This window comes from Sorex araneus, chromosome X (genome assembly GCF_027595985.1).
Source record: "Sorex araneus isolate mSorAra2 chromosome X, mSorAra2.pri, whole genome shotgun sequence".
Taxonomy (NCBI): Eukaryota; Metazoa; Chordata; class Mammalia; order Eulipotyphla; family Soricidae; genus Sorex; species Sorex araneus.
In genome coordinates this window covers 291,890,341-291,907,472 of record NC_073313.1, presented here as the reverse complement: position 1 = coordinate 291,907,472, position 17,132 = coordinate 291,890,341, and the positions used below count along the sequence as shown (strand labels likewise).

General features: G+C 48.0%; 1 protein-coding gene across 1 annotated transcript in view; it reads left to right on the top strand.

The window, feature by feature from the left end:
• Nucleotides 1-17,132, top strand: part of PRKCE (protein kinase C epsilon) — a 497,306-nt gene that overhangs the window by 317,833 nt on the left and 162,341 nt on the right. Inside the window, exons 4-6 of the mRNA XM_004611987.2 lie at nucleotides 1,915-1,949; nucleotides 3,162-3,247; nucleotides 6,672-6,801. Coding sequence (XP_004612044.1) covers nucleotides 1,915-1,949; nucleotides 3,162-3,247; nucleotides 6,672-6,801 — 251 coding nt within the window. The remainder of the gene's footprint in view (nucleotides 1-1,914; nucleotides 1,950-3,161; nucleotides 3,248-6,671; nucleotides 6,802-17,132) is intronic.

Genomic DNA, 17,132 nt, shown 5'->3' with positions numbered 1-17,132 from the left:
GTCTCACAGTGGTGCTGCTGAAGCCTTTGTCTGGGTTCTGCTGGTGCCCGCCGAGCCTTCTGGGCTGTTGTTGAGGCTCACTGAGCTTGGGGGCTTCTCTGTAGCTTTCCCGTAAGATTTGCTGAGATCCTACTGGGCTGACAGCAGGATGAAGCTTGAAGGTGTCATGTGGCCGTGTATGTGGCCACGTGGCCCAGGTGCTACAGAGCTGAACAATTTGGCGACTTGGCAGTTTGATGAGGCACAGTTGTGGAGCTGGGGCTTTTCTGCGTCCAAGGTGCTGGGTGTGGCTGGGGGCTGCAGTGCCTGTGGCAGAAAGGGAATCTGTCCCACCCCAATTCCCAGAAGACCCAGAGTTCTCAGCCCCACTAGTCTACCTGGGAAGATTTGGCAGTATTATGTTGTTTTGGAGATGAGGCCTGAATTTTTTCCATAATAAACTTAAACAGTTACACAGTTGCCAGACTCAATCCTACAGAGCAGTTTTTGGCAACTGCTGGAACAGTGTTAGTTAGAAATGAGAGGGTTGTACTGCCTGGAGTGCTCAGGGAAGGCTTCCTGGGGGAGGAGGCATTTCTCCTGCCATCATGACTGGGACTTCTGGGGGGTGGGTGTGGAGGGTGAAGTGCTACATCCAGCTGTGCTTAAGACTGACACCTGGCTCTGTGCTCAGAGATGACTCCTGATGATTCAGGGGACCGTGTGTGATGCCAGGAATCAGACCAGCAGCAACTGCATGCAAGGCAGCACCTTAACCCTCTAGCTCCCGAATTAAGAGTTTGATAGGCAGTTCCAGGTAGCAGCCCTTCAGGTCAGAGGAGAAAAACAAGGAGCACTAGCCTTGGAGATTGGAGGAGAACTTTTCCTGGCGACCCACCCTGTGCCAGCTTCTCCCCGTGGAAATGTCCCATGGCCTTTAGAATCCCGTGATCTAGAATAGCGTCTGGATTGTTGGCCCACTGCACCCACATCCCTACTCCTGGGAGTCAGCAGTTTGGTAAGAGCCATTTGAGGTTCTCAGCGGGCACTGGCAGAGCCCAGAGTTACCCCTGGGTCTGACCCCGCTCAGGCTTGTTTCACCAGCCTCCCGGAAGCTGCCTGCATCCCTGCATCCAGGTGGCAGGGGAGCAAGTCAGCCCAGGGGTAGCCTCAAGATATTGGATTTGGGGCTTTGAGGACCCCCTGGATGCTTGTGATGTCAAGAAGTGGCTTTTTAGTCTTGATACTCTTCTAGATCAAATCCCTGAGGCTGCTGTGGGCAGCTGAGATGACCCGGCTTAGAGCAAACTCGATTCCCTGCAGCAGAAATAGCGCCCCCTGCCACCCCCCAAGGAGGGTCCCTCCCGGGGCCCTGCAACCCACTGGCCTCTGCCTGGTTTGGGACTTGGGGTGTCTGTTGAGGCCCCTCTGAGCCCCTGGCCTCCCAGTGACTAGAAGGGGGTCCTCAGGCCTGCTCTGTGGGTGGCCACAGGGACGGATGCTTCTGTGTTGGGCAAACCCCAAACCTGCCCCAGGAACCTGCTGTAGTTGTTGAAGGAGACTGACTCTGCCAGGTCCCAGTTCTGGCAGTAGATGAGCCCGGAACCCTTGTCTATCCCTGGAATGCCTCCGGCCGGTGTCCACTCCACAGCTGTCCAGAGGGAACATTCTGCCAACGGAGGCCTGCCAAGAACAGTCTGGGGGCATCCTAGGACCCCACAGTTGTGCTGGAGTTGCTGTGTGGTACCCACACCTGACCCTGACCCTGACCCTGAGCTAATCTTCCCCCCATCTGGAGCCCTGGGAGATGGCACTGCTGAGAGGACCCCAGAGGGCTCCGTGCATGAGACAGTGGCCAGAATGAGGTGGCTCTGCATGGTTTGGGATCTCCTAACCCTCCTCTTGTTAAAGTGTTTGTTGTCTTCTTCATTTCAGGGGTGTCATAGGAAAACAAGGATACCAATGTCAAGGTAGGCAATATTGTATGAGTGAATTCCTTGTGTGTGTGTGTGTGTATGTGTGTGTGTGTGTGTGTGTGTGTGTGTGTGTGTGTGTGTGTGTGTGGTGAGGGCGGGAAGTCCATCCTCTTCACTCCTGCTCCGGGGAGGCCCCAAGCACAAGCTCCCTCTCTGACACACCTCTGCTTTCCTTCCATGTGTGGTCACTGCTCTCACATACATGTGCCTATGTGGACGTGCATAGTGATGGGTGGGAGGGACTTGTGGGCACCATCTCTGGGGCTCCAGGGGGCCCCAGCCTCGTGTGTCAGCCCAGGTGGGAAGCACCTTCCTCTCTGTAGTGCTGGGCCCTCTGAGGGTGGGCACTGAGGTGGGAGTCCCTGCGTTCACTCAGCCCTCCCACCCCCTGCTCCCCAGAAGATGCCCTGTACGTGCTCCTTTCCTGGAGAATGCTCATGAGTTTGTCTTCCTTTCAAGTGATTGCTTCTTAGATATTCAAACCTCTCTGGATTCTGGTGAAGGCCGCCCATGTGCTTTCAGTGAACTGAATGTGGGCATAAGTTGCCCGGCATCAGGACGACAAGCCCTCTGTGGCTAGCACTTGGGTCTTAGCCCCAGGGGACTCGGTGTCTGTCTGTGGGCATGGCCATGTCCTCGGAGAGAGGCAAACACTTACCTTCCTCTTGAGCCAACGTACTGCCTCAAGACTGAAAAGACAGAGCAGCTTCCTTCCTGGTGGAGCTATCGGGTGACATGGAAACTACCAGGCTTGGCAGGCAAAGGCACCGCTGAGATCAGAACCTGTGAGAATGTCTATGCCCCAGACACCATATGCCATGATTGCTCATCCCGTTGGCCATGCTGGCATGGTTCTGGGCAGAACATGGTTCTGGGCACTGCTGTGGTCCTTTCAGCAGGCTCATGGGAGGAAAAAGGCTCCTTGACCTTGGCGTTTAGATGCCAGAATGTCATTGGTCCTTCCTGAAACTAGAGAACTTCGCGGGACAGAAATGGTCCATTCTTCTCCAGAGCACTTAGGAAGGCCTCAGATGCTAATGACCGAAAGCTTGACTTGTCTGCATATAGGGCTACAGCTTGGGGAACAGAGAGGGGTGTGGCACCTTCAGCCCTGCACCCACCCACCCATCATCACTGATTACATCTTCCATGGAAACTTGCTTCCCCCATTTGTAACTCAGCTTGGCTGCGTTTTGTTATTTGCAGTTTGCACTTGCGTGGTCCACAAGCGATGCCATGAGCTGATAATTACGAAGTGTGCTGGATTAAAGAAACAGGAAACTCCTGACGAGGTAAATATTTATACCATTGACATGCCGGGCTTTCTTCACCCCCCCCCCCATGCAGCCTCCTTCACCTCCTCTGTGTTCTGCAAAAAAACCCCTTATCTCTCTTCATTGTGTTCACTGTGGTCTTCCAGTGCAAGGCCCCATCTGCAAAATGAGGCCGAGCCCATGTCAGTTTTATGTCTGTGGCTGTTAGGCCAAGAGCAGTGCAATCTCAGAATTACGTCCTGCAAGGAGAAGGTGAATTTGTATGTCGTTATCTCATCAGAACCCTGAAATGGTTGGCATATTCATGGCACCACCCAGCTCGCAAGCAGTGAATCTTATCTTTATGAAAAAGCCTGGAATTAGTAAATCCAGGACGTGTTTCCGAGTCTGAAATGACCACAGAGATCACTGAGATGACGAGAGAAACCAATGTCCCCACATCCAGGGGGCACACTTGCCCTGCCCCGGTTCAAGCACTTTATCATGTGTGATTTAATCCCAGAGCTCAAAACCACGCTGCTGTGTCTTCTTCAGGGTATGGAGGAGAGAGTAGAAACATGGGCAGGTCCCACTAAATGGCCCGAATCACACAGCGAGCGTGAGAGACCCACATTCAAGTCCAGGGAGACCTTGCCAGGCCCGGCCCTTGCCCCGCTGCACGTGGCCTCTGAGTCTGGGGCTGACTCTAGGGAAATGTCGGGAAGCAAGAAAATTCGACAGTGAAAACGTATTTCTCCTGTGATGCTTTCTTAATGGGGACTCGGCAGCCGCCCCCTGTGGCACTCAGCCAATCAGGCTGTCGGTTGAATGCAGGACCACGAAGGTGGGCTTGCTTGGACCTTGCCTCCTAGAGCCCCCTGTCAGCGCTCAGTTGCCACGCAGTGCTTGGGGGGTCGTGGGATGCTCAGAGGGGCATGCAGCGGGGACCAGCCCAGCCTCTCTGTGCTCAGCCCACCTCTTCGCCCCACTTGTAAGCTTCTTTCCATAGAGGAAAGGTGCCACCAGAGTCAGTGCCATGCAGGGAGGGGGCTGAGGCCTGACATGGCCCAAACCCAGCTCAGTCTGCGCCCAGCTCCTCTGTGCCTGTCCCAGCAGAGCCACGGACGGCACCGCGGAAGTGTGTCCTGGGAGAAAGCTTGGTGGCTTAGTCTACTGTGCTGCTCCCCAAAGCCTGGCTCCCTTGGGGTCAGCTTCTCCGGGTCCTGAGCGTGCCGGGTTTCCCCTGCAGGACACAGTGCTGCCTGCTGCAAGGGACCAACCTGTGAGTTTGCTCATTTAAAAGACCTTGTGCATGGTGGTGCACACACACTCACACACTCACACACACATAGACACACAGACACACATACTCACACACACACTCAAACACATAGACACACACTCACACTCACACATATCACACACACTCACACATAGACACACACTCACATTCACACATATCACACATATTCACATATAGACACACACACTCACACATATCACACACACTCACACATAGACACATACTCACACTCACACATATCACACACACTCATACACAGACACACACTCACACTCACACATATTACACTCACACATACATGCACACACCCATATACATATGCACGCACACATACACTCACGAACACACACACATACACTCAGACACACATGCATACATTCACACACACACTTATACTCTCACAAAACATACTCACACACATTTACACACATCACACACTCACACACTCACACATTCATACTCACACTCACACATGCACACATATCCACACATACACACATACACTCGTACACACACACATACTCACACTCACACACACTCACACACACACTCACACACATGCATGCACACACACACACACACACACACACGCACACACACTCATACACTCCCAGAGCTGGTACCCTGCTTGGAAGCTTAACACTGTGAGTATTTGGCCTGAGCTCTCACCCTGCCCCATGCGTGTATGTATGCATGTGTGCATGTGTACACACTTCTTGTGTTCTCACTTACAGCTGTCAGCACTGCTCCTTACACTCCCAGGAGACCCACCAAGGAGTAGGCTCCGTGTCTCCTCCTTGCTCTCCTTTCTGAAGACGCGGGGATTCTCTCTCTGCTCTTCTGCCCTGCTGCTGTCTGTGCCCCCGCCGCCCCGGGCTCTCAGTCTCCGGAAGCAGAGAGCGCGTGGACCCTTGTCGCCTGCACATGTTGGGTCTTTGTCTTGCAGTTTGTTAGTGTTTGTAGCGCAGGGCTGGGGAAGTGCAGGCACTGCTGCTGGCTGCAGACGCTGCCGCAGGGCTCAGCATGTGCAGCCCGCACCCCCTTTGTGTCTGAATCGCACCCATGCACGTGTCCAGCTCTTGATGTCCGCTCCCGTGGGCTGGCGCTGGTGCCCCAGTCAGCAGAGAAAGCGGCGCAGCCTCTCTGCTCCCTGGTGCCACTTTCCCTCCCCTAGCTCCCCAGTGACAGAGTGGTTGTCCCCGTGTCGTGGGTGCCCAGAGAGGCCCCAGGACTCTGGTTCCTGCGGCCCCTTGAGGCAGAGAGGGTCAGAGCAGAGCAGCCCTGTAAGATGGGCCTTGCAGGACCCCTCGCTTCTGGGGAACACTGTGTCTTCCCCCTCTTTGCCCTCCGGTGCCCCCTCTGATGTTAGGGGGGACATATTCATCTGTCACATAAAGAGCCTGGGTCCCCACGAAACCGGAAGCTTATCTGGGACTTCATAGCAGTCTCCAGACTCCTCAGCCCGCCTCTCCCCTTCGCGCTGCCCTTCAGAAGTGACTGGTAGGTGGCCACTGAAGCTACCAGAGTGGGAGACCTGCCTCTTGGACATCGAGTCCTGCTTCTCCCCTTGGTTAGCGTGTCAGTTTCACGGGCCCTTCCTGACCTCCCTGTAGACTCAGGTGAAGCACGGGCACTGGTCAGTGGGCAGTGAGGAGGTTTGACCGGCAATGGTGCCCAGCAGTGGTTGGTACTTGGCTTCACCACGCTGCCCTAGCAGCCCCACCACTCTTCCTGCTCGTCCCTGCCACGGGCCCAGCTGCGAGTGGACCGCGTGTGCCCTTGTGGAGCCGGGCTCTCCACCCAGCGGCCCACAGCCCACCCACCGAGACAGCGCATCCAGGCAGGGGGTGCTGTCTCCTCAGAGGGCCAACCAAGGGGTGCAAATGGAGAGCTGTGTCTCCCCCGGGTCCTGGAGGAGGGCTGGCTTCATGGGGAGCAGCCCAGGCCTGGCCAGGCCAGGCCACTTGTCACGGATCGTGGTGAGGGCATCGGGACAGGGCCAGAGGGAGGCCCTGTGCACCGGCTTTCCTCGGGGCAGGTTTCAGAACCTACCCGGGGCCTGCTGCCTGCGATGGCTCCGGTAGTTTCTGGGCCGGAAGTTGTGCTGACCTGCTGTACATGTCCGCATGTTGTGCTGACCTGCCTTCCGCTGTCCTGCAGGTGGGCTCCCAGCGCTTCAGCGTCAACATGCCCCACAAGTTTGGGATCCACAACTACAAGGTCCCCACCTTCTGTGACCACTGCGGCTCCCTGCTCTGGGGCCTCCTGCGACAGGGCTTGCAGTGCAAAGGTAAGTGCTCCCAGCTGCCCTGTCTCTTCATTTATTGTGACTGTTATTTCCCGTTTGTATGGAGGCGCCACGATTTGCATTACTGTTAATAACAGGGCTTCCGGTATCCAGCACCACACCCACCACCAGAGGGATAGTGCCCCCACCCATGTGCCCTGGTCCTTTCTGCCCCTACCCCATCCCCTTGGCAGACTTGGCTCTGTAGGCAGATTCTCAAGGTCTGTGGCCTTCAGCCACTCGTTCCTCCCCTGCTAAGTTTCTCCGTGAGAGAGTCGTTCTGTCTGTCCTCTCCTCTCCACCTTCACTCAGCTGCCTTCCCTCCGGTTTCATCCACATTGCAGCAGAGTGATTGTGTCCTTTCTTCTGGCTGAGTCTCTTTAGAAAGTCTTCATCTTCCCAAAGGAGCTTCCAGGTTTGCCTGGGGGGCTGTGTTTCAGCCCCTGCCGAGCCACCTCTGCAGGCACCCCCAGGGAGGGAACTTGCAGGAGGAAGGGGTGACTCTCCCTTTTTGTCTATTTTTGTTTGTTTCTTTGGGGGCCACACCCAGCGGTGCTCAGAACTTATTCCTGGCTTTGTGCTCAGGAGTCCTGGCAGCACTCAGGGTACCACATGGGGTGATGGGAATTGAACCCAGGTCAGCTGCATCAAAGCAGGAACCTGTCTGCTATAATTTTTCATTGGTTTCTGACTCTACCTTAAAAGTCTCATCTTTGTATCTCAATAAAATGAATTATAATAGAGATAGTGGTGGTTTCACGCATACATCATTCTAACACCACACCTGCCACCAGAATGCCACTTCCCTCTGCCACTGCCCCAAAGGCCCTTTCCATTCAACACCCTTGCCACCCCCCCTCACTTCCTAAGCTCAGTTCTGTGGATCCCCTCTCCAATTCTGCTCACTTGACCTTTTAAGATAGTTCTTCTTCCTGCCTGCGAGTTCCCTCCCTTAGCCCGGAGGGAAGGAAGGAAGCTGGATTCTTGTGTTGGTAGCCCAGGAACCGTGCATTCTGGAAAGCTCAGTTGGGTTCTGGGAAATCCAGAGCCGGCTTTGGCTAGGAAGCTGATGAGGTGATGTCTGGTTCTTTGTTAGTGTATTAATTATTGATCTATCTAGAGAACCTAATTGAGGGGACCATCATCTCATAAATACTGATGTGTTGAGCACCTCAGCCTCGCAGACAGTGCTGCCAGGACTGGGGGTCCCTGGAGTAGCCTGGGAGAAGCCCGGCGTGCCAACCTCCGGTGGTGATGAACAACTCCAGGAGAGATGGGGGGACAAGGCTGCCCAGGGCGGGGTCACTGTTCCCCCGGCCCAAGGAGGCCAGGACCAGAAGGTTCTCTAGAGAGGATTGGAATGGCTCTCTCCTGCCTCTGCTGTCTGGACTCAGCTGTTCCTCCGGATCCTTTCATCCAGCCTCTGGGCACCGTATGCGGCTCACTGCCGAAGCCTTCTTTGGCCAGCTTTGCTTGTAGGACTGCAGAATCTGCAGCATACGGTCAGTCACTGTCACATGCCGACCATGTGAATTGACATGTCATTTCGATTAAAAATAAAATGAAAGTAACCACATGACTCTTTGAGGGAAATAGCCATTTATAGAAGGTTAAAAAAAAAGTGTGGGGAGATGGTGATTCTAGGGAGAAGTCTCCAAGGGATGAAGCACGAGCTTCGGACGCTGGAGCTCGAAGTTCAATACCCGGCACCATTAGGGTCCCCCAAGCCCCAGTAGATGTGACCCCAAAAGTAAAGCAAACAAAACAAAAATGAGGGTTAGGAACCTAGTTTAAGGAGAGGATTTGTGCCTCCCTGTGCTAGTCCCAGAGCTTGTTCCCTGCCATCTCCCCCAAAACGCTGCAGGCTCCGCTGGCCCCCAGAGTTATTTCAAAAGCTGAAAAATAGCAAATAAGCAAAGTCCTCAAGGACTATCTCCATTTCCTGACCTATCAACCCAAGCTGTGTGATGCTCGGGACGCCAGGCCCAGCATTCTGACACTAGAGGGAGCCAGGGCCTAAGTCAGACACAGCTGCTGAAGGCCGTCCCGAGGTGGCTGCTTCATGCACATCCTTAGGAAGAGACTAGAGCAGACTCATGGGGTCCTGGGGTCGTTTCCCAGGAGCAAGTAAGGCAGGTTGAGTGTCAAAGGGCAGGTGTTGTGAAGGGGAGTAGAATGGAGAATTCGGAAGAGAGCGCAGGTACTCGGAGCTTAAGAGCAGCCTGAGCCTGTTTTGGAGATTTCTTGGTGGTGGTTATTGTTTGAGAAGCCCCTGACCTACCAACCAGCATCTGTCCCCACCTTGGACCCATGGTCATTCTTGATCTGTAGCTCACTTATCTCCTTATACCTGAATTGTGTGTGTGTGTTCACATGTGTTCGTGTGTATATGATCTTTGCTTTTACCATGTTTGTAACAGAGCTATGCTTGTGTCTCAGAGATCTGACTGACCCAGTAACTTTGTTTTTAAACAGAAGTTTTATAGCAGTTTCAGGTTCAGAGAAAAACTGGATGGAAGGTGTAGGGATTTCCCAATGTCCTCGGCCCTGTACATTCCATCTCACTCTTGCCACCCTAGATTTGTCCATCTAGTAGACGGACAAGTAGACGGCCCACCCACATGGACCCTGAGTTAGCACTCAGTTTTCATAGGTGTTGGACATGTGGGAAAATGCATAACTCTCTGTATCTGTCATTACAGTCACACAGAATAGTTTCACTGGCCCGAAACCCTCTCTGCTCTGCCTGCTCTCCTCTCCTTTCTCCCTAACTCTTAGCAGCCATGGGCCCCTCCCATCTCCATGTTTTTGCTTCCTCAGAATTTCACATCAGACATGCTATGGGATTAGAAGCCAGGTTCCCATTGGTAGGCAGTGGCTGAACAAACTGTGTTGCCTTCGTACAATGGAATATTATTCAACAGTAAAACTACAAGAGCTATTAAACCATGAAAAGATGTATAAGAATGCCAGATGAATATTATTAAGTCAATTGCATCCAAATTTGACAATTATGCATAAAACTGCTAAAAGTATCTATATGCAAGTTTTGGTGTGGACTTTGTTTTTAACTCATTTGAGTAACCAGAAACACAATTGCTGAATCTTAGACTCAGAGTCGGGGTAAGTTTTATAAGAAATAGCCAAACTTGCTTTTGGACTGCCCACTCCATTTTGGGTTTGCATCAGAACCAACTGTGAATTTTCACTGCTCCTCAGCACATGGTGCTGTAAGTGTTTTGGAAGCAGGTCACTCACAGGTGTGCAACGATGTTGCATGGCTTAGTGTGTGGGTCCTTTTGGACACATGATGGCGAGAATTTCTTACACTGTGTGCCAGCTAGATATTTTCTTTGTTGAGGTTCCTGTTCAGATTGTCTTGCCCATTTTTTAATTGAGTTATTCATTATCCTTGTGTTGGGCTTTTAGAGTTTGTTTTGTGTTTTTGAAGAAGACTACTTTATCAGATAAGTCTTTTATTGATAGATTCCCCTAAACTGTGGCACAGATTCTCTTTCTCTTGACGGTCTCTTCTGCAGGAAAGTTTTCGACTCAGTGAAGAGCAGCCTGACAGTTACTCCCTTCATCAATCATGGCATTGGCCTTGTATTTAAATGTCCTTACAAACCCAAGGTCAGCTAGATTTTCCTAGTATTCTAGGGGTTTCATAGTTATATATTCTATGTCTAAGTCTAGGATTCAGTTCAGTTAATTTTGGTGAAAGTTGTCGTTTCTTTTCACATGTTGTTGTCTTAGTTGTTCCAAATTTGTTGAAAATGTTGTCCTGCCTCTGTTATAGTGCCTTTGCTTCCTTATGCATGGTGAGTCTAGGAGTGAGAAAGTGTTAATTTTCTAACTTCTTCCACATTGGTATGCTGGTAATTCTGGGTCTTTTGCCTATCTGATAAACATTAGATTCTGTCTTTCATTATAGAGAATTTAGTACATTGAAATATACTAAATTAGTTGCTGAGATTTTAATTGAGTTTATGTTGAATCTATAGATCACATGGATAGGTAATGAATGATATTCAGACTATTTATGGCTATGGAATGATTCTCTGTTTACTTTAACAGAGTTTTAAATGTTCCTCATATAAATACTTTGATATACTTACCTAAATATACTTTTATACTATTCTCACTGATATGATAACTTCCAATTCCACTTGATCATTGCTGGCATATGGGAAAATTATTAACTTTTGTACTTTAGTCTTATGGACTAGAGCAATAGCACAGCAGGTAAGGCATTTGCCTTACACACGGCCAACCCAGGTTAGATTCCTCTGTCCCTCTCAGAGAGCCTGGCAAGCTACTGAGAGTATCCTGCCCTCATGGCAGAGCCTGGCAAGCTATCCGTGGCATATTTGATATGCCAAAAACAGTAACTGCAAGTCTCAAAATGGAGACATTACTGGTGCCCACTCGAGCAAATCGATGAACAATGGGACGACAGTGCAGTGCTACAGTGCTGCTTTAGTCCTGTATCCTGAAACTTGCTAAAAGTTGCTTTTAGTTCCAAGAATATTTTTGTCTGTTTTTTAAATTTTTCATTGTAGCCAATTATGTAACCTGCAAACAAAGACTGGTTTTATTTACTTTTTACCAATCAGTATACCTTTTATTTCTTTCTTCTTATTGTTGTTTTGGGATCACACCCAGTATGCTCAGAGCATACTCCTGACTCTGTGCTCAAGTTTCACTCTGGCAGAACCTGGGGGCCATCTGGGGTGCTGGAGATTGAGTCTGAGTCAACCTCATACAAACCAAGCACCCTTCCCACTGTACTGTCTCTGTAGTCCCTTATTTCTTTCCTTGTCTCATCCTATTATGTAATACCTTCAGAACAATATTGAAAAGGAAAGGGACCATTTTTGCCTTGCTCCTGGTTTTAGTGTTTTGTAATTTTCTTTGTACAGGTCCTTTACCTCTTCAGTTAAGCTGATTCCGAGGTACCTGATTTTCTGAGGCACTATTGTGAACAGGATTGTTTTTTAATCTCTCTTTCTTCTCTTTCATTATTTGTGTGTAGGAAACACATGGATTTTGGGGTGTTAATTTTGTAGACTGCCACTTTACTATAGAAACATATTGTTTCTAGGAGCTTTTTTTAGAGTCTTTAGGATTTTCTAAGTATAATAAGTAGGGATAGCGTGACCTCTTCCTCTCCTGTCTAGATGCCTTGATATCTTTTTCTTGCCTAATTGCTATTGCCAGAATTTCCAGTACTATATTGAATAGAAGTGGTGAGAGTGTGCAACTCTCACTCTCAAAGAACCAGCTCTTGGTTTCATTGATCTTTCAGATTGTTTTTTGGGCTTCCATCTCATTAATTTCTACCCTGTAGAACTGTAACACTATAGTCTCATCGTTCATCAATTTGTTCAAGCGGGCACCAGTAACGTCTCCATTGTGAGACTTGTTGTTACAGTTTTTGGCATATCGAATACGCCACTGGTAGCTTGCCAGGCTCTCCAAGAGGGACGGATGAGTCGAACCTAGGTCAGCCTTGTGCAAGGCAAACGCCCTACCCGCTGTGCTATCGCTCAAGTATAATTTCTACCCTAAGTTTTATTATTTCCTTCCTCCTGCCTAGTTTGAGCTCCTTTTGTTGGTCATTTTCCAAGATCTTGGGAGGTTAGGTTACTTATGTGGACTCACTCTTCCTTCCTGAGGAATGCTTATGGAACTATAAACTTTCCTCTTACCACAGCTTTTGCTGTCTCCCGTAAGTTCTGGTAACTTGTTTCTTCATTCTCGTTTGTTTCCAGGAATCTTTTGACTTCCTCTTTGCTTTCCTTTCTAAGCCACTGGTTGTTCTATAGTGTTGCTCCTGATTTTAGAGACAAAGTTTCTAAATGTTCACTATTAAGTATGGTGTATTAGTAGTCTTTTATTTAGACATTCTTTATTGTAAGCTAAGAATTTAATAAAGGTGTTCTTTATTAAGTTGAGAATCCCTTCTATCCCTTGGCTGCTGAGAGATATTTTTCAGCCAAAAAATAAAATATTTTATTAAATATTTTTCCTGCACCTATTGATAGAATTCTGTGATTTTTTTCAATTTTAGTTTATTGGTATGATGGATTACATTAATTTCCTTTCTTTTTGGTGATTCCAGGAATCCAACCTAGGGTCTCACACATGCAAGGCCAGGTGCTCTACCACTAAGCCAAATCCCTGACCCTAATTTCTAAAGGGTGAGTTATCCTTGGATACCTGAAATAAATCTCACTTAATCAGGGTCTATAGCTATTTTTCTATATTGTTTGGCTTAATTTGCAATTATTTTGTTGAAGATTTTTATATCTCTATTCAAGAGAGATACTGATCGTCAACTTTCTTTTCTTTTTGAGGGGAAAAAGGAGTCTGGGCCATACTCAGCAGTGCTCAGAGCTTACACTTGACTCTGTGCTCAGGGATAACTCCTAGTAGTACTCAGGCGACCATATGCAGTGTCAGGGATCAAACCAGGGTCAGATGTTTGCAAGACAAAGCCTTAACTCCTGTACTATCTCTCTGACCCTCTTTTCTTGGAATGTGTCTGACTTGTTTTGGTATTTCTTATAATGTGTTTGGCTGCAGAGCTTCTAAGATGAAAATAATTGGAAAATGTTGCCACTGCTTCTGTCTTCTGGAAGATATTATAGATGAGTGGTCTAATTTCTTCCTTAAAGTTTAGGTAGAATTCATTACCTAACACATTTGGGCCTGGTTCTTTTTGTTCAGAAGGTTTTTAATTATTGATTCAATTTCTTCAATAGTTTGAAACCTTCCACATTGTTTATTTATTGCACAAACTTTGACATCCTGTGTATTCTAGGATATGATTGCTAATTGCAACTAATTTTGATGGGTAGTATTTTAAAATTTTCCTTTGGGATTTTTTTTCTCTTGCACTTGTTTGGTTGGCCTGTTTCTCTGCTCTCTCATGAGGCATGCCCTCTGCCTTCAAGCCGCAGCCACAGTTGACTTGTGCTATGCCACTTCCAAACACTGAGGGATTTTCCAACTGTCTTTCTGCTAGTGCTTTGTAATTTCAGTCTCTTGTGGTCTGAGAGAAGACATGGTATGATTTATAGTCTTTTAAATTTGTAAGGCATGTTTTAGGGCTGAAAATGTGGTCTAGCTGGGTACATCTCGCAAGTGACTTGGGAAGCCTCATGTCTTCTGCTGCTATTGAAAAAGATGGACCAGAGATGCCAATTCCATGCTTTGATTGATGGTCCTGTTGACTTCAATGATTGTTTTTGTTTTCTGTTTCTGGATCTGTCAGTTTCGGGTTTGGGATGTCAAAGTCTCCAGCCATGAGAGAGGATTCACCCAATTTTATGTGTTTGGGTTTTCCTGGGTTCCTTTCCCTTTTCTGTGTTGCTCTTGTTGTGATGACTTTTGCTTGCACACTTGACTGTGGTGCCCTGAAGTTTGTATATGGCGTTGTTGTTGTGGCATGAGGGGTCACAAAGGCCATCCCACCAGGATCACACATGCACCTCCACTCCTGCAAGCAAACACTCTAATCTTCAGCTACCTCTGGGCCCCCATCCTCATGCCTTGATGAGCCCCTGTGGGCTGAACGCACAGTTAGTGTGTTACAGCTGTTCAGAGACCTGATCTATTATTATGTAATTCCCTTTACTATCCCAAATCATTTTCTTTGCTCTGAAGTCTGCTCTTTCTGAAATTAATATGGTTACAAGCATATATAATCAAAGATGATGTTGCTGTTATTTTGAAAAAGCTGTTTTCTGCCATATTCTTTCTTAATCAAAGAAAATAAGTTGTGATTTTGCTATCGTTTACTTCTTTTTTAAAAAAAATTAGAATTGAGTCTCTAATATTTTCCCTTTAACAGAAAAACTATTTTAATATTTCTTGCAATAAGTACTGCAGGATAGTAGTGGTCTCCCCAAGTTTTGTTTTTTAAAGAAAGTTCTAGTTTGGGCTGGAGCATTAATACAGTGGCTAGGGCACTCACCTTGCACATGTCTTACCAGGTTTCTATCCCTGGTGTCCCATTTGATCCCCCAAACATCACCAGGAACAATCCCTCAATACTGTCAGTTATGTCCCAAACACACACACACACACACACACACACACACACACACACACAGAGTATAGTTCTTCACTCTGTAAAATTCCCTTTCCCTTCCCTTTGTTATTCTCGCTGGAGGTGTGGTGCCAGGCTGTGGTGCTCACACAGTTTCAGCTCTGGGGCCTGCTGGCAGCCACAGGGCAGGGGGCAGTGTTCACGCCCGTGAATATGGCTCTCAGTGACCTTTGTGCTCCTTCCATGGTGGTGCTTGCACGCTTGCTTACCAGGGGTGCCACACCACAACGTGGTGCATATGCATCTTTTCTGGTGCAGTGCTCGTCTGAGGATGCTCCCCTCTTTGTGGTACTTATTTGTACCTGGATGTGGTGTGGTCAGAAATTACAGCACCATGGGGCTGGAGCGATAGCACAGCGAGTCGGGTGTTTGCCATGCACTCGGCCAACCCAGGTTTGATTCTCAGCATTTCATATGGTCCCCCGAGCACCGCCAGGAGTAATTCCTGAGTGTATGAGCCAGGAGTAACCCCTGTGCATCGCCGGGTGTGACCCAAAAGCAAAAAAAAAAAAAAAGAAGTTACACCAGCAGGGATCTCAGATGGCAGAGCTGCCAGGGAAATATTCCGTACACATGGGGCACAAGGAATTTAACTCACAATAAGCTTACAGTGCATAAGATCCAAGCCCTTCTGCTATCCCTCCAGCCCCTTTTCATTCACTTTTGAAGGGTAATACCACAGGGCACAATTCTACATTGGCATGTTCCTTCCCCAACCCCCAGTACTAGTTTAAATACTTCACCCTACTCTCTTCATTTTCTTTTTACTTTTTTGGTTTTGGGGTTACACCCAGTGGTACTCAGGGCTTACACCTAGCTCTGCATTCAGTGATCACTCCTGGCAGGACTCAGGGGACCATATGGGGTGCCAGGGATAGAACCTGGGTCTGCCATGTGCAAGGCAAGACCTTAATTGCCATACTATCCCTCTGCCCCCCCCCGCCCCTTTCTTCTTGATTGTATCTATGGTTTTGAGAAATCAGAAATAATTCTGATATTTCTCCTCTATAGGAAAGGTATTATTTTCTTCTGACTTTCCATACTATTACTCTTCTTTAGCTTTGATTCTCTGCAGTTTGCTTTTAATATCCTGTGGTATAGTTTGGTTTGGGGAACATTTATCCAAGTTGATGTGCTTTGAGTTTGTATCTGACATTAATTTAAGTACATCCTCAATTATTTTTATTTTGAATATTTTTCCTCTTCCTTTCTTTGTTCTCCTGGTATTCCTATAATGCATTTTTTTTGTAGCTGTCTCACTGTCCTTTTTTTTTTCTGTATCATTTTTATTGAATCACTATGAGATACACAGTATAAAGCTGTTCACGATTGGGTTTCAGTCATACACAATGTTCCAACACCTGTCACTTCTTCACCAGTGCACATTTCCCACCACCAATGTTCCCAGTTTTCCAGTTTCCCTCACACCCCCACCCCCTAACCCCTAACCTGCCTCTGGCAGGCATCTCTCTCTCTCTCTCTCTCTTTCTCTCTCTCTCTCTCTCTCTCTCTCTCTCTCTCTCTCTCCTTCTCTCTCCCCTCCTTTTCCTTTTGGCATTATGGTTTGCATTTCAGGTACTGAAAGGTTATCATGTTTGTCCTTTACCTCCTTTCAGCACTCTGCCCCATTGTTCTTACACAGTCTGTTGCTTATCTCCAGTTTTCTTCCCCTTTGCTTTCCTGGGTTAGAAGGCTCTGTTGACAAACCATCATGTTCATATTCTTTCCTCTACTATGTTCGTTTGACTAACAGACTCATCAAAGGCATCCTACATTTCTGTTAGTGTTTTTGCTCATTCACATTCCTTTTTGATCCTTTCCTAATATGTCCAGCTCTCTGGCCATTTGTTCTTTCATGTTGTCTGCTTTATCCATTTGAATCCTTAGGATATTTATCAGTGGCTTTAAATTCCTGCTCTGATCATTCCGATACTTCTGCCATGCCTTAGTTTGTCACTTGCTCTGTCTCTCCTAACTGTTTTCTGCCTTTTTCTATGCCTTGTGACTTTTTCTCTGTCCATGTGAGCCTTATATACCAGGTTATCAGAAATACTGTAAATAGACGATAATAATACGATGGTAGAGGTAGGGCAGGAACTGTTCTATCATCCTGTGATTAGATCTTCTCAATCTTTTAGTGACCCTCTGCCTCTGAACTAGGAGATATAGAATTTTTTTTTTAATAATATGGGGATGGTTTCTTCCCCTTTCATTGGTA